The 19,059-nt window shown below is 40.0% G+C and overlaps 1 protein-coding gene across 1 annotated transcript in view; it reads left to right on the forward strand.

Annotated features, from left to right (window-relative positions):
- The window catches only part of LOC109859663 (transcriptional activator cubitus interruptus), a 41,379-nt gene extending 24,845 nt beyond the window's left edge, over nucleotides 1-16,534 (forward strand). The window contains exons 2-12 of the mRNA XM_020438131.1: nucleotides 3,052-3,305; nucleotides 3,661-3,750; nucleotides 5,951-6,148; nucleotides 7,527-7,795; nucleotides 11,155-11,409; nucleotides 12,811-12,975; nucleotides 13,194-13,358; nucleotides 13,526-13,945; nucleotides 14,038-14,577; nucleotides 14,648-14,902; nucleotides 14,994-16,534. Coding sequence (XP_020293720.1) covers nucleotides 3,052-3,305; nucleotides 3,661-3,750; nucleotides 5,951-6,148; nucleotides 7,527-7,795; nucleotides 11,155-11,409; nucleotides 12,811-12,975; nucleotides 13,194-13,358; nucleotides 13,526-13,945; nucleotides 14,038-14,577; nucleotides 14,648-14,902; nucleotides 14,994-16,454 — 4,072 coding nt within the window. The 3' untranslated portion in view covers nucleotides 16,455-16,534. The remainder of the gene's footprint in view (nucleotides 1-3,051; nucleotides 3,306-3,660; nucleotides 3,751-5,950; nucleotides 6,149-7,526; nucleotides 7,796-11,154; nucleotides 11,410-12,810; nucleotides 12,976-13,193; nucleotides 13,359-13,525; nucleotides 13,946-14,037; nucleotides 14,578-14,647; nucleotides 14,903-14,993) is intronic.
- Nucleotides 16,535-19,059: the final 2,525 nt, after the last annotated feature.

Below are 19,059 nucleotides of genomic sequence, written 5' to 3' on the forward strand. Positions count from 1 at the left end.
TTTTATCAAGTCGCGAGGGAAACCGGGCAGATGTTCCCGGGCACCGCTTAGCTCGCCTCATTACCACGAGTCACGTTAATGAGCTTGCGAACCTTAATTCTTCACCCGTCGTTCCTCCTTCTGCCGCCGGGATTAAACCAACCAAGACGTCGCGTGTCTGTCGGCGATCGCCAAATTATCGCCGCTGAAATTTCAAGGAATTCTCTTCGTCTATTCGGCGCCACGCTGTTGCACAGCGTCAAATTCTTTCCGTGTGAGAACAAAATTTCTGTGCGATGCGGAATTTTGTTTAGCGTGAAATTCTTTCTCGAAGGAAAAAGTACACGTTACGTATCTTTGTTCAAAAACTTTTCAAAAACCGGTTTCTCCAACCAAAAGAAGATTGCAAACACTCTCGTGAGAATCTCGTAAAACGTATTCCAAAATTCGACAAAAAAATGTTGTTTAAAAAGTATTGCCAATGAAAACAAAAACCAGATTAAGTAGAAAAGAATTCGAGAAAACCCTCGGGGGCGCTCGAGGGCGACGGGTCGTAGATAAAGATAGATGCGTCGGTTTCCGGCGTGTCGAGTTAACGACTTGAGTTTTATCTTGGACGGTGGGGGCTGTTTCGAAAGGGGACGGAAAGCGTTAACGTGGCCGCCACGAGTGGAAGAAGGACGCGGACGGACCGCGAACGCGACAGAGATCTCGAATTTCGAGAGAGAGAGAGAGAGAGAGAGAGAAACGAAAACAAAGAGGAATGATGACGGCGAGGAGAATGGCAAAGCGTGAAAAGGAAGGGAAACAACAAAACTCCCTTCTGCATTGTACGCAGGTACTCTCTTTTTTTTAGCGCACAATCGCAACATTAGTTTCGACCAAAAGAAAAACAAAACTGCAATCCGTCAAACATTTCGTGTATCGGATAATCGAGTTCAAATTAACTTCTTTGTAAAAAACCTTATCTGCTTTTTTACGATCTTCCGACACTCTTGTCTCGGTTATTTTCTTTGTCGGGAAAGGAGAGATCGAATTTGTCGCTTCTGCGTCGTCGTCGTCGTCGTCGTCGTTCGTATTCGGATATTTTAAAAACTCGCAAAGTGCGACAGACGCTTAAAACTCGGAGGCCACGAAGGGAGAGGAAAAGCAAGTAGAAAAGGAAGGAAGGACCAGCAGCCACGGAGGCAGAACCATACCTCGAGTCATCTGGCAGTCAGCAGGATTGGAAATAGACGCGGCTCCTCGCCCTCTCTTCGTCGTCTTCCGTTCTCCTCTATCTTCTTCTTCTCTCTTGCTTTCCCGAGAAACTCTCGACAAGCTCCGTCTCGCTCTCCCGGCCATTTCTCTCTCCCGGTGCGAAAAGAAAAAACGAACTCTACGCGAGAGCATGCCAAACTCGAAAGCGAAGTCGACGATGTTTTCATTGTAACGGTGTCGCCAGTCCCTCCCGATTCTCGCAGTCAAACTTTTTTACGAGATTCGAGCTACTAAGCAGCCTGTCAAAGCGTCCCAATTTTTGTCCCGACGCATTACCGAGTGAAATATCACGAGACAGTCTATGTATCGCAATTATACAAAAGATTTTCACAAATGAAAAATATTAATAGCAAAAAAGCTTCTTTTGCGATTTGTTAGTTTTTTTTTTTTTTTTAACTTAGCTCGAACGGCAATATATATCACAAAGTGTGTTGTCGCGTTTTCTTCTTTCTTCGTGCAAAAAGAGACGGGATTGAGAGATCCGTCGACCTGTCAACAAGTATCGCGACAAATGTTTTAACACCGACCGATCGTTGTTGAGAGAGGGTAGCGCATCAGCCAACCAGACGGTAATCAAAATCCGTGGACACTGAGCAAAGTCAAACAGTCGACCCGGTTGTCTTTACTCAGCAAACTCGTGGAAGCGCGGAGCCAATATTTAGACAGCGACCGACTCAAACATCGTAATCCACCTTAAAACCTTGCGCGACACGCGCCAATCGTTTCTCTCCATCCGCAAGCCCCGTTGTTGTTTTAACTTTATATTATTCGCGGCGATAAGTCTCGCCATAATTATCTCGCGATAGTTAATTAAAATCTCTTCCTTTTAGATAAAATCAACTCTCACTTCGTAGTAGCGTCGAGATTATTATTATTATTATTATTTTGTTTTTTAATCGCAGTTTTCTCTATTTAAAGCGCGATATTCGCGATTAGCGAAGAAGATGTCATCCGTTCTTCTTTTCTTCCTCTTAATTTGTTTCCTCTCTCGCGACGAGACTCGCGACTAAGAACCTGTTGCTTGCACGCGATGCATGTTGGCTCATAAATTTTAAGACGCGCATTGATTTAATATCGTTACGCGAGCGACATGAGCACACGCACTCTTAGCAGTTCTGAAAGACTTGATTCTGCTCGCACGAGGCTCCCGTTAACGCGAGAGAGGCCGCGAAACGTTGTCGTAAGGGAAGAGAATCTTTGAAGATCCACCAACCAGACACGGATCGTTTCTTGATGTTTCGAGCGTGGCGAATTGCCATCATTCAAAACGGGACGCTCAACCTCTTCCTCATGATGGCGTGGGGGTTTGTTAACTCTCTCTCTCTATCTCTTCCTGAATCCCCGTCGCCTTTCCCCGAAAAGCGAAACGAGCGCGTGCATTGTGTGACGTCAGCGAGGGACAAAAACTCATTATCCCTATCCCGCGAACAAAGTTATACTTTGATCATACGACCGTGCGCCATTGATGGAAGACACCTGTCTGCGTCAAGAAGCGACGCGAATAGCAGCTTTGACGAAGAGACACGCGCCATTTGTCGCGCCCACGAACCGTGTCGTAATTCTATCCGTCAAACAGGAATGTTTTTCTTCTCCCCCCATTCGCGCTGTAAATCATAAAGGTCTCTCTTTCTCTCTCGCTGGAAATACGTTTCTGGTTAATGAGACTCACGTTTTCATACGCCGGGAGCCGGTAAGCGGCTCTTAACAAGATTTATTCGCAACTGCCCCCCCCCATTGACAACTTTACTTTCTTTCTCTCTTCCTCATTTGCAGAGTTTTCGTTCTTGTTTCAATTTTTCTTTTTTTTTTCAGATTGTCCAGCAGCGCGATCGGGACACCCGGTAACGGCAACGGTGGCAGCGCTGGCGGTGGCGGCACCGGCAGCGGGGGTGGCAGCGGCGGAGGGGGTGGTACTGCCGGCAACGGGACTTCCGGTGATTTCCTGCGCAGAAGTCACTCTCTCACGGAACATACCGCCCTCCATCCCGCTTATCGGATCAACTACATGGACCACATTTACCACACGCTCCAAGCCTCCACGCACAGTCCCAACGCCTCGTTACACGGTAATTATTCGTTACACGCAAATAGAAGCGCGTCCGTAGACAGTTTTCTATCCCCCGTCATCTTGTCTCTTACGAACGCCGTCAGAGATCCCCCCCCCCTCCCGCACGAGGGGACCCGCATTTCCGCCGGAAGTTTCTCTTCCAGAATACAAAACCTCTTTCAACGATCTAACGCGCGCGTGATCTACATCGTAGTGACATAATCACGCATTGCTTTTCCCCTACGAAGATAGGGTCTGTACTACTTTTTTATCTTCTTTTTTTTTTGTTAATTTTTTAAAATTTTGTTATCACGTTCTGTTGCCCCATCTCGATTCTGATGCCACGACAATGAATTCCTTTTCTGAATTTTCAGGACTGGGTGGTTTGGGGCCCGAGTACCTTTTGCACGCAGCTGGTCCAGCCAGCACTCTCGCTTCGTCCGAATTCCCGTTCTCCCTCGACGGTAAGACATTCTATTCTAACGACACACGCGTGTCTGTGTCTTCTTTTAACTTTCAAATTCACGCTCAAATGTGTGTAACGCGCGAGAGACCGAGGTATGTGTGCTACAGCTTCACACAGCCGTAGGTGTAGTAGCGCACTACCGGCAGGTAGAAGATCGACTGGTTAAGAGAAGCTAAAAGACGACCGAAAGGGTAAACGGGACCTCGTTAGTCGCCACCGCCGCATAATTGAATCGACTCGGAGCGACACGACCTCATTAACACCTTAGCGCCTACCCTACAGGTTGTCTCATATTTCCTTCTCTTCCCGCGTTTCTGCTCGACTTCTTTCCGCGACTTGATCTCTTCGTTCCACGAACAATATTTACTCGCGACACAAAAGTCGTCGGGATCGTCTTTAAATCCACAACATTGCGGTGCGTCATCTAAAAAACGCCAAGAAAATTCAAATCTCTCGCTTTATTTTCACAAAATGTTTTAACATTTTTTTTTTCGAATATTTCCGACCAGTTTATTTTCAACTTTTCCCGAGAATTGCTTCGGCAGAAATCGGGAGTTTTTATCTGGAACGTGCGAAAAAAGAGAGAGAGAGAGAGAGAGAAAGCGTGTACGATTTGAAAATCGCTGTAGTACGGTGGCATGCCTCGCGCAGAAGCATCGGAGGAGCCACGCCGATCGGAGTGGACGATTGCACCAATTTACATGTCTCAATCCCATGTTCGACCTGCACGCGCGAACGAAACGAAGGGAAGAACGTGGAACTTATCGTGGAACTTGTCGAAGAAGGTACCACAGGGTCCAGGATCTTGCGGGAGGGAAACGGTAGACAAGCAGAGAGAAGAGGCGAGGGGAAGGGAGACAAACGAGGTTCCCCGTTCGCATATTCATTAAAGTCGGCGAGAATTGCGCGACGCGACGTGGGACCGAACCTTTGGGATCCGGTCGAGGTTAAATTCGATCGTCCGATAAATTTTCTTAACAGTTTTTTTTTAGTCTCCTTCCCTGCAATGTTGTTGTTGTTTCGTTCGACTTTGTTTGCAATTTACAAAAACAATCTAACAATTGCGTCGCACTTGTAGCGGGAGAGAGCAAACGTGCGCGCGCGCGGAATCGATAAATCGCTCATTGAACACGCGATCGTCTCACGTCATGCGGAAAAACCGCACGGAGGCGGGAGCCACTGGTGGTTTTCGTCCGGCTGCTCCTACCCTAGCGTGAATTTGATCATTGACCGAATTAATAACCAGATGCGGGAGACAAAGCAGTGCCGATCGTATCACGGGCTTGGGTGAGACGCGACGCGACGCGAAGCGAGTTTCGCAAAAGAAGAAGAAGAAGATAGAAAAGAAAAAAAAGAAGAGGAGCGAAGCTCCAACTGCGAGTAACTCTATACCCGTTGTGCGCGAACGAGCGATCAACCAAGTGGAAATCGAGGAGAAGAGTTGGGCTCGCTCCTCGTGGTCGTCTTCTGCGTGTGTATCGCGTTGCTCCTTAAAGATAGGACGAGGAGAAGGGAGACAGAAAGAAGTTTATATAAGATGGAAAAAAAAAAGAGAGAAACGACGGAAGAAAAAAAGAGTACGAAGGTGAAGGTAGGAGAGAGAGCACTCGCGGCTTAATCCCGTGGGTATTGCTCGCGAGCAAGAAATCAGGGAGAAAAGAGAGAGAGGGAGGGAGAGAGAGAGAAGGTGTCGTGCCGGGAAAAAGAAAAGAGAGAGAGAGAGAGCGCGCAACCACCATGTAACCAACGATGGTACGTACAAGCAAGCCGCCACCAAGCTCTTAAGAAAGTGGTTTGTATATTACGTCGTTGTGCTGCGGTCGCAGGCAAATCGCCGCTAAAACGCTCAAGCCGCAAGATCGCCGGCCTCCTCTCTCGCGCCTCTTCTCTCTTTCTCATTTTGCTCGCTCTTACGTACGCTTCACGATTCTCTTCTTTACTTCGCATCTCTGATTTCTTTCTACTTACTCGCCCCTGATTACCACCTCGGCGGTGGGCGTTAAAAAACGCGCGAAAAAAAATTTCCCTCGCAATCATGTTCATCTTTTAATCAGATGTAATTGAATCGTAAATTATTCCGCCATTCTCGTTTGAACGGAAGCAGCGAATAAGTACGGAGACGTCGAGGAAATGACTGAAAAAATATTGAAACTCGAGATTTGCTCGTCTGGTCTTCAATTGAATTGAATTTGTTTTAGCTTCGGCATCATCGAGACTAGGAAGTCCAAGAGCCTCGGCCATCAGAGCGAGTCGGAAGAGAGCGCTGAGCAGTTCGCCGTATTCGGACAGATTCGACATTGACAGCATGATTCGATTTAGTCCCAATAGCTTGGCGTCCATTGTAAACGGGTCACGGAGTAGCAGCGCGAGCGGGAGCTACGGTCATCTGTCCGCTGGTAAGAGCCGCGTCGATTGATTATTTCCCAACATTTTTTACGACACGATTTTTCCACGATTGTTCGGAAAACGTTCGGATTTTTGGAAAATAAAATTGTCTGACAGTCGTAAGATGGCCGTTGGGCGAGGTGTCACGTTTGACGAAGAAGGATTCACCCGATGCACATAAAGTCATTATACAGGCGGGAATCTTCTTACTCGTGAGTTAAGAACACCCGGTAATTTGCGATTAAATGAAGTAATTAACGAATTAAAATTCAGCCGACGTGCGTTTGTCGGCGTTGCGCCATCGAATATATATCCCCGCAGGATGTTGTTTGCTCGTTAAATTTGTCTTCAAGGTGCGTACACGTCACTACAAACTACGTATCTGTTTTTCGCGTGTGATTTCCGCCAATCTCGCCCACTCATTTCACTTTCGTTCTCACGGGTCATTTACATTTATATAAGTTGTGCCATTCTCAATGTAAACAATTTTTATGTCGTTTAAAAAAATCACCATTGATATTCGTCGATCTTCAATGGATTATACATTTTTTTTTCTATTTTATCGGAATTATACGTGTAAATCGCAATATACTGATATAATTTTTTTTTTTTTTTTAATATTATTAATAAACACTAATAAAATTAACATAGATATACGTTTAAGAAGTCAGCGGGTTGCCATGTATGCGCAACGATAATAGTTTCCTATGTGGCTGCTTTGTGTGTTTCGTAACAACTCGCCGAAGACTCTCGATTGAAATGCAAGCATTGGCCTATGTGCCGGAAGTCTGGCGTGTCGTGCTCGGACTGTTAAGACGGATATGAGCTCGCGGAGTTCGATATCAATTATTTTCTCAATTATTCTCCCTAACGCTACCACATATTCAAGTTGTTGTGTCGAGAAATTAAATTATTCGTCGAAGATTCAACCGGATTAAAATCGAATGTTTATACATTGTTTGTGCAACACTTAAATAATATAAGAAAAAATTGACAGGTTTAGAAAATTATGAAATATCCAGTAAAGAGACCTTACAGCCTGAAAGATCCACGGAAGGAAGTGGTAATGCGATAATTATATATTAATTGGACGCGCGCGTTTCGATCATTTATTTTATTTTAAAATTTTATTTTAAAATTAATTAAATTTTATTTAAAAATTAATATTATCATTTATTTTAAAATAAAATTTTTAAATAAAATAAATGATCGAAACGTGTCCAATTAATATATAATTATCGCATTACCACTTCCGTGGATCTTTCAGGCTGTAAGGTCTCCTTACTCAAATAATATTTACGTTCTTAAGCTCGTCGTAAAAAAACGACGTCATGAAAATAAGTATCACGATAAAACTAAGTGTATCGATTATCTTGTGCTATGTCGCAGCTATGAGTCCGGCGTTGGGCATGCATCCCGGTATGGCACCACACCTGCAACAGCTACAGGCCCACCTTTTGAGGAGCGCGGCGGCGCTTTTACCTCACACGCATCCTCTGCAGCCGCCCGCGCCCCCACCACCGCCTCCGCATCCTCACGCGCACCCTCATGCCCACGGATTATCCCCGCATTCGCAATTGTACCCCGGAGTGCCGCCTCATTCCACGTCGTCGGCGACACTCGGTCCGCACGGGGCCGCGGTGCCGCCGAAGAGCGAGGTAAGAACGCAAAACGTTTTTTTTTTTTTCTACGCGAATAATGCAACATTTTTTATACTCGCGTCGTAAATTTAGCAAATTTCTGTTCCGCTTTATTTTTACTTTATTAATTGAATTCTCGTGTCTTGGTGGTCGTTCGAGCAAGCAAATTTCTAGTCTGATCAATTATCTCGAAATACGAACGCATGCGCGCTCCGACCGAGTCAAGGCGCAATTCGCTCACGGACAGAAGTGCCATTCGATCGTTTATTGCGAGCACGATATACATTCGATGGCCCGTCATCGATTCATTGGGAATAAATAATCCATACCTCTCGTGTGTTCTCCCGTTTTCTTTCTTACTTTCTTTCTCCTTCTTCCGTGTACTTGCCAGCCTGTCGAACTACACAGAACGGCGACAGAAGCGAGACAGAATAACGATAGAGAGAGAGAGAGAGAGAGTGAGATTAGATTACTCTCTCGCGCGCGCATGAGGGTCCTCAGGTTACAAGCAATCTCGTGCACATTATTTCGCCCGATTCCATCCCCTTCGGCGCGCGCGTCTTTATTTTTTCTTCTCTCTGTTTCTTTCTTTCACTCGGTCTGTCGCTTCCTTATATCGTCGTTCTTTCTTCTTACCACATCGTCGTTGTCGCGAGCAAAACTCTTTTCCATGCGCTGATTTAGGTCCGCATTCATAGTCGTTTCTCAAATCTTAAATCTCATCTTTAATCTCAAATTTCAGCTTTCAAATCTTGAATCTCCTTCAACTTCAAATTTTAGTGTAGTTGCTAATCATAATATTCGGTTTTTCATGAATTAATAAAAGTATGAAAGCATCACTCTATGCGCAAATGGATGATTGATTCTTTTTAACTTCTCATCTATGCTTGCTTACAACATTGAATTGTACGAAAGCATTAAGTATCAAGTATGTAGTCGTACCTTAATAATAGAAATTTATAATAAAGTAAACTTAATGACTTTCAATGAAAGGTTAAAAAATCTTTATAGCCTTAAATTAAAGAAAATATATTTCTATATTCTTTGCTTTTATTCTTATATCTGGATTATCTAAGTTCTCTTAATTATCTTAATTATCTTAATTACTTAATTGTAAGTTATCTAAATTATCTGAATTATCTAAATTATCTAATTTATCTAGATTTATCTAGATTATCTAAATCATCTAAATTATCTACGTCGTTTATATTATTTTTTTTTAAAGTGTCTACCTTTTATGTATCTAATTCAAATAATATTATTTAATAATAAGTTTTACGGCTCTCGAAAATCAAACAACGTAAAATGTTTGGTCACTAAAAGTTATACGCTGAATTATTGTTCCGTACTTTGTATATACATATATTCAGGGTGTTCCAGAATTGGTGTAGCATCTCTCGTGAACACATAGAAAGAGTACAACAGAGTCAAAGAGTATTATAACATTTTCCTTACTTCGCAATAGTTACCGAGATCTTACTTAATAAAAATCATTGAATAAGTAAACACTGATAAAATCATGTTATTTAAGATAAAATTATGTTATTTAACCCTTTGCACTCCGCTGTCCCCTCTCAGGGGACATCGTAATTCTAGCATATCACTCGGATGTTCCCTCTCAGGGGACATTCAAGTTTATTAGTGATTACGGGGAATTGAGTTATCATTATAATACGTTACTTAGTTCCAAAATTATAATAAATAATACGAGGATCTGTAAATGTTCGTTTCTGCCGTAAAGTGGCGCTGAGTAGCTGATAGCCCACGTCCAGAATCGTTCGGAGTGCAAAGGGTTAAGATAAAATTATCTTTAAAAAAATAAAATTATCTTGATTACGATAAAATCATCTTTTAAAAGATAAAATCATCTTATTTCAGATAAAATCATCTTTTAAAAGATAAAATCATCTTTTAAATGTATCTTTTAAAAGATGATTTTATCTTAAAAATTATCTTTAAAAAAATAAAATCATCTTTTAAAAGATAAAATCATCTCATTTAAGATAAAATCATCTTTTAAATTTGTCTCTTAAAGAATGATTTTATCTTTTAAAAGATGATTTTATCTTAAATAAGATAATTTTATTTTTTAAAACATGATGTTTTTTTTAAAAGATGATTTTATCTTAAAAATTATTTTTAAAAAGATGAAATTATCTTGTTTAAGATAAAATCATCTTATTTAAAATAAAATTATCTTTTGAAAGATAAAATCATCTTTTAAAAAATAAAATCATCTTTTTTAAGATAAAATTATCTTTTAAGAATTAAATTCATCTTTTTTAAGATAAAATTTTGTTTTAAAAGATAAAATCTTTTTTTACATAAAATTATTTTATTTAAGATAAAATCATTGTATTGAAGAGAAAATTACCTTATTTAGATAACGTTATTTTTTGTAAGATTGCTTCTGACTTTTGATTTATTACTAATATCTTATTGTAGTAGGCCCTATACTCTTGCTCAGTCATGAAAAACTGAATATCATGATTAGCAACTACACTGAAATTTGAGGTTGGAGATTCGAGATCTGAGAGCTGAAATTTGAGATTGGGGACGAGATCTAAGATTTGAGAAAAGACTATGAATTTGGACCTTAATTACATCCGCGCACCCACTGACGTCGCGCGCAAGCGTTTTCATTTTCTACCCCGCGACTCAGGGCGCGCGCGCTTTCTCGTGTGTCTGCACACTGTAAAGTTTTATATCGGCGTGATTTGCATCGACTCGCATTTTGCTCTTTGTGCTCTTCGTGTGCGCTCACTCCCTTGTCGTCGCGGTGCCTTGTAGCAACGCGCGTATACTACATGTCTCGATTCATGTTTATATGAGCTACATGTATGACGGTGCTATAACTCGAAAAGATTAAATGAAATATATATGTTTATATTGCGCGCGCACGAAGATTGTTTTATAATGTCGAATATATGTATAAAGAAAAAGAAACAAATATGTATATTTAAATTACCACACGTATAAAAAAAAAAAACCTATTTATTAAGATATCAATAACTTTACGTGTTATTCTCTTTCTCTTTTTGTTTCTCTACTTTATAATTGGTATAATACAAGAAACAAATATGTATATTTAAATTACCACACGTATAAAAAAAAAACCTATTTATTAAGATATCAATAGCTTTACGTGTTATTCTCTTTCTCTTTTTGTTTCTCTATTTTATAATTGGTATAATACACTAAGTACGTGATCAGAAGCTAAATCTAATCGTACAAATTTAAATCGAAAAGATATTGAGTCGTAAAGAGTCGAATAATAATAAACTGTCGGAACTGTTAAAAGACCGCGTCCATGCAACGTGACAGAAAATAATTGGACGGTGATTAGTACTCACCGGACACGTTCTTTTCGCTTACAGAGCGCGGAGTCGTGTAGGAAAGCGTCGGAATCGTCGACTCGTTCGGTGACCGCCGAAGCGGATACTTCGTCAAGACGAACCGCCACAAAAGTCAAGCGGGAACCGGCGACGACAACCACCAACGCGACTACGACTACCGCTCCGCAAAATCATCCCCAGGGCCTCAGCCCGAGCGAAGATCTCAGAGACGAGCCTGGAGATTTTATTGAAACGAATTGTCACTGGAGAGAGTGTGGCCTCGAGTTTCCTACGCAGGTAATAAAATTGACAGAGCGACTGTTCTGACACAGGAACTTACAATCTCTACAAGATAGAATAGTTTGAAACTTAAAATTAAATCGAATTATGAACATTTTAAATTAAATTTTTTAATTTAAAGAAAACGAACAATATAATATTTATTTCAAACAATTATGACTTAAGGCTTGTTGAAATTAATAACAAGAAACATATAAGGCCTTACGAGCCATTCGCAGGATGTTTGAGCGGAAACTGTGCGTGTATATATATATATACATACACATGTAACGAATTCAACTTGTAAATTTTTACAAGTGAGTGTTTTTTTAATTGAAATTTCAATTCTTAAATTCATACGGGATGCTGCACTGAGAGCAAAAAATAGGTGCAGTTACCACAATTTTACTATAATTTATAGTGATTTAAGGTACACTATTTTTTTATAGTTATTTTAACAATGCGACTTATAGTTGATTCAATAATATATTATTGTTGCCATAGCTTTAACATGCATTCATACAACCATATGCATGGTTTCATACATTATAACTTGTGATTTATGTATAGTAAGTTGTACTGTAAATGTGATAATAAGGACCATAATTGAAAGATAAAAACACTATATGCCATAATAAGAAGTCGTACTTATATAATAGTAAGATTAAACTTTTTATATATAATTTGATCTATAATGCATATGGTTCCAATAGTTTTAGTGATAAAACTGATAGTTTTAGTTTTAATGATTTTTATTGTTTTTAGGAAAATAGTAAATTGTTATTTATAAATGTGGTTACTAAAATATACTATTGCTATGATTCTATGCATTGTATGTAAATGATTACTTTTCTGGCCACTTTTTTTATAGTTTCTACGATATCTTTAGTACATTCGTAGTTAAAAATATAGTTAACCAGACTATTAATGTAGTCATAAAAATGTATGTCTTAAGTTACTTTCCTTACTTATTTTTTAGTTATTATTACCAGTAAATAGTAAAGCTGATGTCAACAGTATAGTCACATTTACTATAATTGTGATTGTAATTATTACTTAAAAATGTATTTTATTTACCATCTGTTATTTGACATTTGACTATGGTACTATTTAAAATTATTATAATTTATAGCAAAATTTTTACACACTTGTCAAAACCATGTATATAAGNTTAGTTTTACTAATATTATAGCACTATTAACGATAAAAATAAGAATTCCAACTATAATTATTTTACTATGCAATTATAGTCGTAAATACCAAGCATTTTTCTCTCAGTGTGGATTTGCATCTCACATGAAAGACCCCGGATACCCCCTTAACTAATTTTAAAATATTGCGAAAAAAACTAATGTAATATTTATTTCGTTGTTATCTCTATCACGTATTAAACTAAACACATACCTGCGTTTAAACCAGGACGATCTCGTGAAACATATCAACAACGATCACATACACGCCAACAAGAAGAGCTTTGTTTGCGGTTGGGAGGAATGCCAGAGGGACGAAAAACCCTTTAAGGCTCAGTACATGTTAGTCGTGCACATGAGACGGCACACAGGAGAAAAACCTCACAAGTGTACAGTAAGTAGAGTACTCTCGCTTGTTTCTGCCGACCGAAAACTTTTTGCACTAATTAATTACACTCTGAAGCGCACCCTAACAAATGGACGGACTTTAAGAAACATATTTCATAAATGTCATTTATTGAATTTTTTCCATGTAATCAATATTTTCCATATTTTCAATATAATCAAAAAGAAAAACTAATATTGAATATATTTTTTTTCGAATGCGCACAGTTCGAAGGATGCTTCAAAGCTTATTCGCGTTTGGAGAATCTCAAAACTCATCTAAGATCTCATACCGGAGAGAAACCGTATACGTGCGAATATCCCGGATGCAGCAAAGCCTTCAGCAACGCCAGTGACAGAGCGAAACATCAAAACAGAACGCACTCCAATGAGGTAATTATTATTTTCCTTTGGTAAACAACAAGAGGAAAAAATTTTGATAGAATACAGGATTATAAATATTAGGTATTTCACAGAAAACCGACGTCTTAACGTGATGATACACATATTAGAAGGCCAAATTGCCAGAAAATGTTTACTTGATTTTATTGTATATCTAGAAACCGTACGTCTGTAAAGCTCCTGGTTGCTCTAAGAGGTATACGGATCCGTCGTCGTTGAGAAAACACGTTAAGACTGTTCATGGTCCGGACTTTTACGCGAACAAGAAGCACAAAGGCGGCGGTGGCGATGGCGGTAGCGACGAGGCCGGAACAGGCAGTCATAGTCCTAGCAGAAGCGAGGAACTTCATCCGAAGACGCCAAGTCTTTCGAGTCCCAGTGTTAAATCCGAAAGCGAAGCTAATAGTCCACCTGTCATAATGCAGCAGCAGGGTAGTCCGTTGGTAGCTGGTTGCAACGACGAGGTCGCTGGCGTAGGTGCGATCACCAGTGACGGTATCGTTCTTGCTGAAGAGCCATGGAACGAAGAACCCGATGATCTAGACATTGCTGACCTTCCTGTGGCGTTGCGCGCCATGGTGAGTCTTTTAGGACACAGTAAATTTCGTCAAATAAAAAATAAAAGAGCTCGAATTCAATTTTTTTTTTTTTTTTTTACTGTGTTTATCAGGTCGGTGGAATGGAATCGCAACAGCAACAACAAGTGGCGCAGCCAACTTCGAGGAATCGTCTGAAAGGAAGACTGAACGCTAAAGGAGTGCCGAATATGCCGGTCACCGTGGCAAATGTGCGAGGAATTCGCGGTGTCGCACCTCAGAGCGGTAATATCGGGGATCTGAACAGAAGGATCACCGACTTGAAAATGGAGACCGGCGGTCAGACGCGGCAGACGAGTCTGTCCGATCTCCAGCTGAGGTTGCAGCCGCTCGGCGAACCACGACGAGACAGCAACAGCACCGTCAGTACTTATTACGGCAGCATGAGATCCACCGATTTTGGTAGCAGAAGAAGCAGCCAGGCGAGCGGTGTCAGTGCTGTCAGAATGGGACCAGTGGGACCAGAAAGTTTCTACGATCCGATTAGTCCCGGTACGTCCAGAAGGAGCAGCCAAATGAGCACCACTTCCGGCCGGGCCAATCCGTCAAATCACCTTCAAGGACCGTACTCGACAAGTAATCTCGTTGTTCAAACGCAAAACATGTCTCTTCAGGTAAGTTTGGTTTTGTACGTTTTACGAGCAGAGAAAAAAAATAGAATTTTTCATAACGTAACATTTACAGAACATTCAAGCAATGCCAAGCGATTGGAATGCTCCAAGCGGTCATACTCAACCATCGGGCGATCGCCGAATGTCCGAACCTATTCGCAGTAACCAGGTTCAAAGGATATCTCCTCCAATTCCGCCGAGACCACAATCTGCACAACTGCCCGAGTTTCATCCGAATCAGGAGGTGGTCCTGGACGAGATGGGTGAAGGTGAATTAGTAGAAAACAAACTGGTTATTCCGGATGAGATGATGCAGTATTTAAATCAGGTAATCACTCCTTTCTCGATCTTGGTGACAGTTTTCTCGTGTCAATTTCTTTTTGATCTCTAATTGATATATATATATATTTTTTTTATAGGTTCAAGCAGGCGGAAATCAAGCTGGTTATCGCGGAAGTCCTCTACCAATTTGCCAATCGCCTATATGCACAAATCCTCTGCATTATCAACGACAAATGCAGCCCGCGTGCAATTACAATCAGCAGAACTGCTATCCCATTCAGCAACTTGCTCAGCAATCCTGTCCTAATTATCAAAATTCCTCTTCCGCGTCTTATCAGTGTCCGAGTTCGCGTGCGACACAATCGGCGTCGCAATACTGTCCACCACCGAGTTACGGATCTCAAGTTCCTGGTGGACAAGTGGCGAGACCAGCGGCTGCAGATCCGGTTATGTCGCCGAGTTCTCATTATGCTACGTCTCACTTGAGCGATCAGCCGCTCACCTCGCCCGCGGCAGGCGCGTTGGCGCCGCAACACGCGCCCCAAAACTTGCCCCAGAATTCTGCCCAAATGACCAGAAATTGTCCACAAAATCACGCGCATCACATGTATTATCCAAGTTACGGTTGTTCAGGTCAGATGAATGCGAACTGCAATGTCACTAATGCTGGTCAGACCAGCCATCATTCCAATCAGACTTGCGCGCCATCGAATCACAACGTGCAGATGCGGATGACGAACAATTGCCAGCAATTGTCGCCACACTGCCCGCAGCAAACCGCATCCATACCTAATCCTCAAACTGCCGTTGCTCATCCAAATTCGCAGTGCAACCAGTCTTCTGGTCAGTGTGCGAGGTCCCTGGTAACGCTAAACGGACAGATGCCTAATATGCATTCTGCCCAGCAACCTTCGGTGACGAATCACTGTGGTCCGATATCGCCACTTTGTTCTCAGCTGAACGTTACAAATCAGGGCAAACCGATTAATATGCTCACGGCGAATCATCCGGGATGCCAGCAACAAACCCAACAGTCCAATACGGGACAATCTTGCGTACAACTTACCAACTGTGTTCATCCTAATAACCCGCACCGTCAAGTTAACGACGATGCTACCGCCCTGAAAAGGGCGTCACCGCAACTTTGTAATGCTCAACAGATTAACTGTAGAATGCAACAGCAGCAGCAACAACAGACCTGCGCGCACAATTGTCAAGCACGCGCCAATCTACCGACTCAGCAACAATATAACTGCAACTGCCAGTGGGCTTACGGAAATCAATGTTATCACGATCAACAAAACGGATCGTTACCTGAGATACAGTGCAGGGATATTAGCCAGTCACAGCAGGGTTCGCCGTTGAAGCCGCCTCAAGGAATGAGACAGGATTCCTACCGCCGGACCTTGGAGTACGTGCAGCAATGCAGAAACTGGTCCGGCAACGCGCAATCACACGAGACCAACGTTTCAAGCTCGACGCATCCCATGTCTTTGCCTCAACCGTTACCGGCTAGCACCAATATGATTGTCAACGACATGACTTCTTCACTCAGTTCTTTATTGGAAGAAAACAGATATTTGCAAATGATTCAATGACTCGTGCCTCTACAACAGAAAAAAAAATGAGACCAATTTCATCGTCTATTTGATAAAAAATATTTCAATATACTGTACCGTCATATTATATATATATATATTTTTTATATATGTGTAAAATATTTAACATTTATATGAAATTTTACATATATTATAGTTACGGTATAAAGATTTCAAAGAGCCTTTTTAAAAAATTGTACAACACGCGCGTGCACAGTGCCACTGACTTAAATTATTATTTTTTGACACTAAATATATATATATATATTTTACTTTGTGTAATGTTTAGAATTCTCGAAGAGATTGAATAACGCAATAGCATTTCATATACATATATAACATTTATACATTGAATAATATTATTAATTAACAGATAAAAATAAGTGACATATATTTCTTTGGTTTAATGAAGAAAGTGCGATTAAAATAAATTAAAAAGTATCGCAAATACAGAACATTGTTGAAAGAAACTATGTACTTTAAATTATACACACTGTAGATATAGCGATTTTTGTGTAGAGAGACATATATTTGTATAGACTTTGTACATCAATTTTTTTTCATACAAAGTGTGCCAAAATATAGCGTTGTCTTCGTAGAGTTGAGCTCAATAACGTGTACATCGGCGTACACTGTGATACAAAAAAAAAAGATAATAATATGTGAATACTTACTTATTGTAGTTAATTAAACAATAAATATAAGAAAACCACAAAAAGTCGAACACTTGGACAAAAGACAATGGTTAAAATGAGCGAATTTTAAATCTCGTGAGAAAAAATCCCAAAGTTTTCTCGTACCAGTTACTAAATTCGCCTATTTTGAGCGATATACTGTCATTTTGATCAAAATTTGTTCGTAAGAAGAAAAATTGTCAGTAGAAAAAACCTGTATATAAATAAAAGTAAGAGAAAGAGAAGTTCGTTAAAAAGAAGATAAATACAATCAATGTGAGTGTACGCGTGTATGTTTCCAAATCGAGTGTTTTTTTTTTTTTTTGTAATATCTTTTGTGTGTATATGTGTGAAGAAAGACTAGGGTAACGAGTATTACAATGTAATCAACTGTCTTGATCTGCGATTAACTGATGCAATAATATATCTATCTTCAAGTGCCTTAAAATAATCGTTGACAAGTGATTTATTTTAGGAAGACAAAGAATGAATGAATGACGAACTTAAAACTCTCAAAAAATGCTGTACTTATATAAATGTTTTTGTTACATGTAAACGATTTTTATATAAATTTTATGCAACTACATTGAAAAAAAAAAAAAAAAAAAAAACTGAAGTTATTCTGTGAATATAACGTACGTTTATAGAATACGTGAACACATTATATACTAAAGCATGTACGATAGTATATGGAATAAAAGTAACCCAGATTGAGAGAGAGTCTTATATGAATATCTACACCTATGGGAAATTGTTAATTATTTTGAGAAAAAATAAATCCACATTAAATTTACAATATTTCTTTTTTATTGAAAAATATTTCTTGCGTGCTTCTCACTTGCTAAAACTACACACACGTGTATTATTTCGCAGAATATATAACGGTAAAATAAGAAACAGATGTGTTCACCAACTGTAACACGTAAAAGATTTGCACTTTAATATTTTTTTTTGTTTTTCTTATTGATCAACACAACAATATACATTGTGTATAACATTACGCGTAAAATGTTCAACGTGTACCGTAGCAAAACACTGTAGAGATGCTATAAACAATCTACCGACGTTCAGACCAAAACTTTTGCTACCTCTTTGTATGAGAAGCAATATTAGTCTTTGAAAACGAACAGGAGTCAGATACCATGGAATGTCGTACCTGTATAGAAATTGTGCGGAAACAAATCGGATTTGTAAAAAAAGAATGGAAGTTTATTATCTTCTATGTGCCGAATTATTTCAACAGCATTGAAAATCAGCTGGAAAAATACCGCGCATAAAAGAGAAATCTCCTTTCCCTCTAACGGAATCTACCCTTGTAGGAATTGACGAACGGCCCAGTATTGGGTCAATATCGGCAAACGAGGCTCGATATTGGTACGACAGTAGTAGCCAGTACTGGGCGAATATGCTTAATGATTAGGTCGGGCCAACGCTGGCTCTTAAGCTCGGCACGATACTTACTTCCGAGATTGGTCAGATATGGATTTCAAGTATTGGCACAATGTTGCAATTTTACTGTACACAAAATATTCACAATTATTCACAAGATACACTTAAACACAGTTATCAAAATGCAAACTAATTCAGAGTATTCTGTGAAAACTATAATCTAGCTAATCAGGTTAAGTTAGGTTAACTTTCCAAGATCAGTAACTTACTACCATGATCAAAAAATAACCGGAATTTTTAATTTAAACCTCGCGGGCTTATCGATTTAGAATTCTGTTGTTTGTGTCACGTTGGCAGCACTGTTACGGACACCCATGCCAAGCTTCTGCTTATCAGCTGTTCATTTACCTTTATGACAGTGATTTCTTTACATCAAGTTTTTACGTCGCGGCGATTTTTACAATGGATTAAAAACTTGAACAACGTTCTTGCATTAAATTTTGCTATAAAAATGAAATTAAGTGTTCCGACACATTAAAAAT

This window comes from Pseudomyrmex gracilis, unplaced genomic scaffold (genome assembly GCF_002006095.1).
Source record: "Pseudomyrmex gracilis isolate BER0280 unplaced genomic scaffold, ASM200609v1 scaffold_276, whole genome shotgun sequence".
NCBI lineage: Eukaryota > Metazoa > Arthropoda > Insecta > Hymenoptera > Formicidae > Pseudomyrmex > Pseudomyrmex gracilis.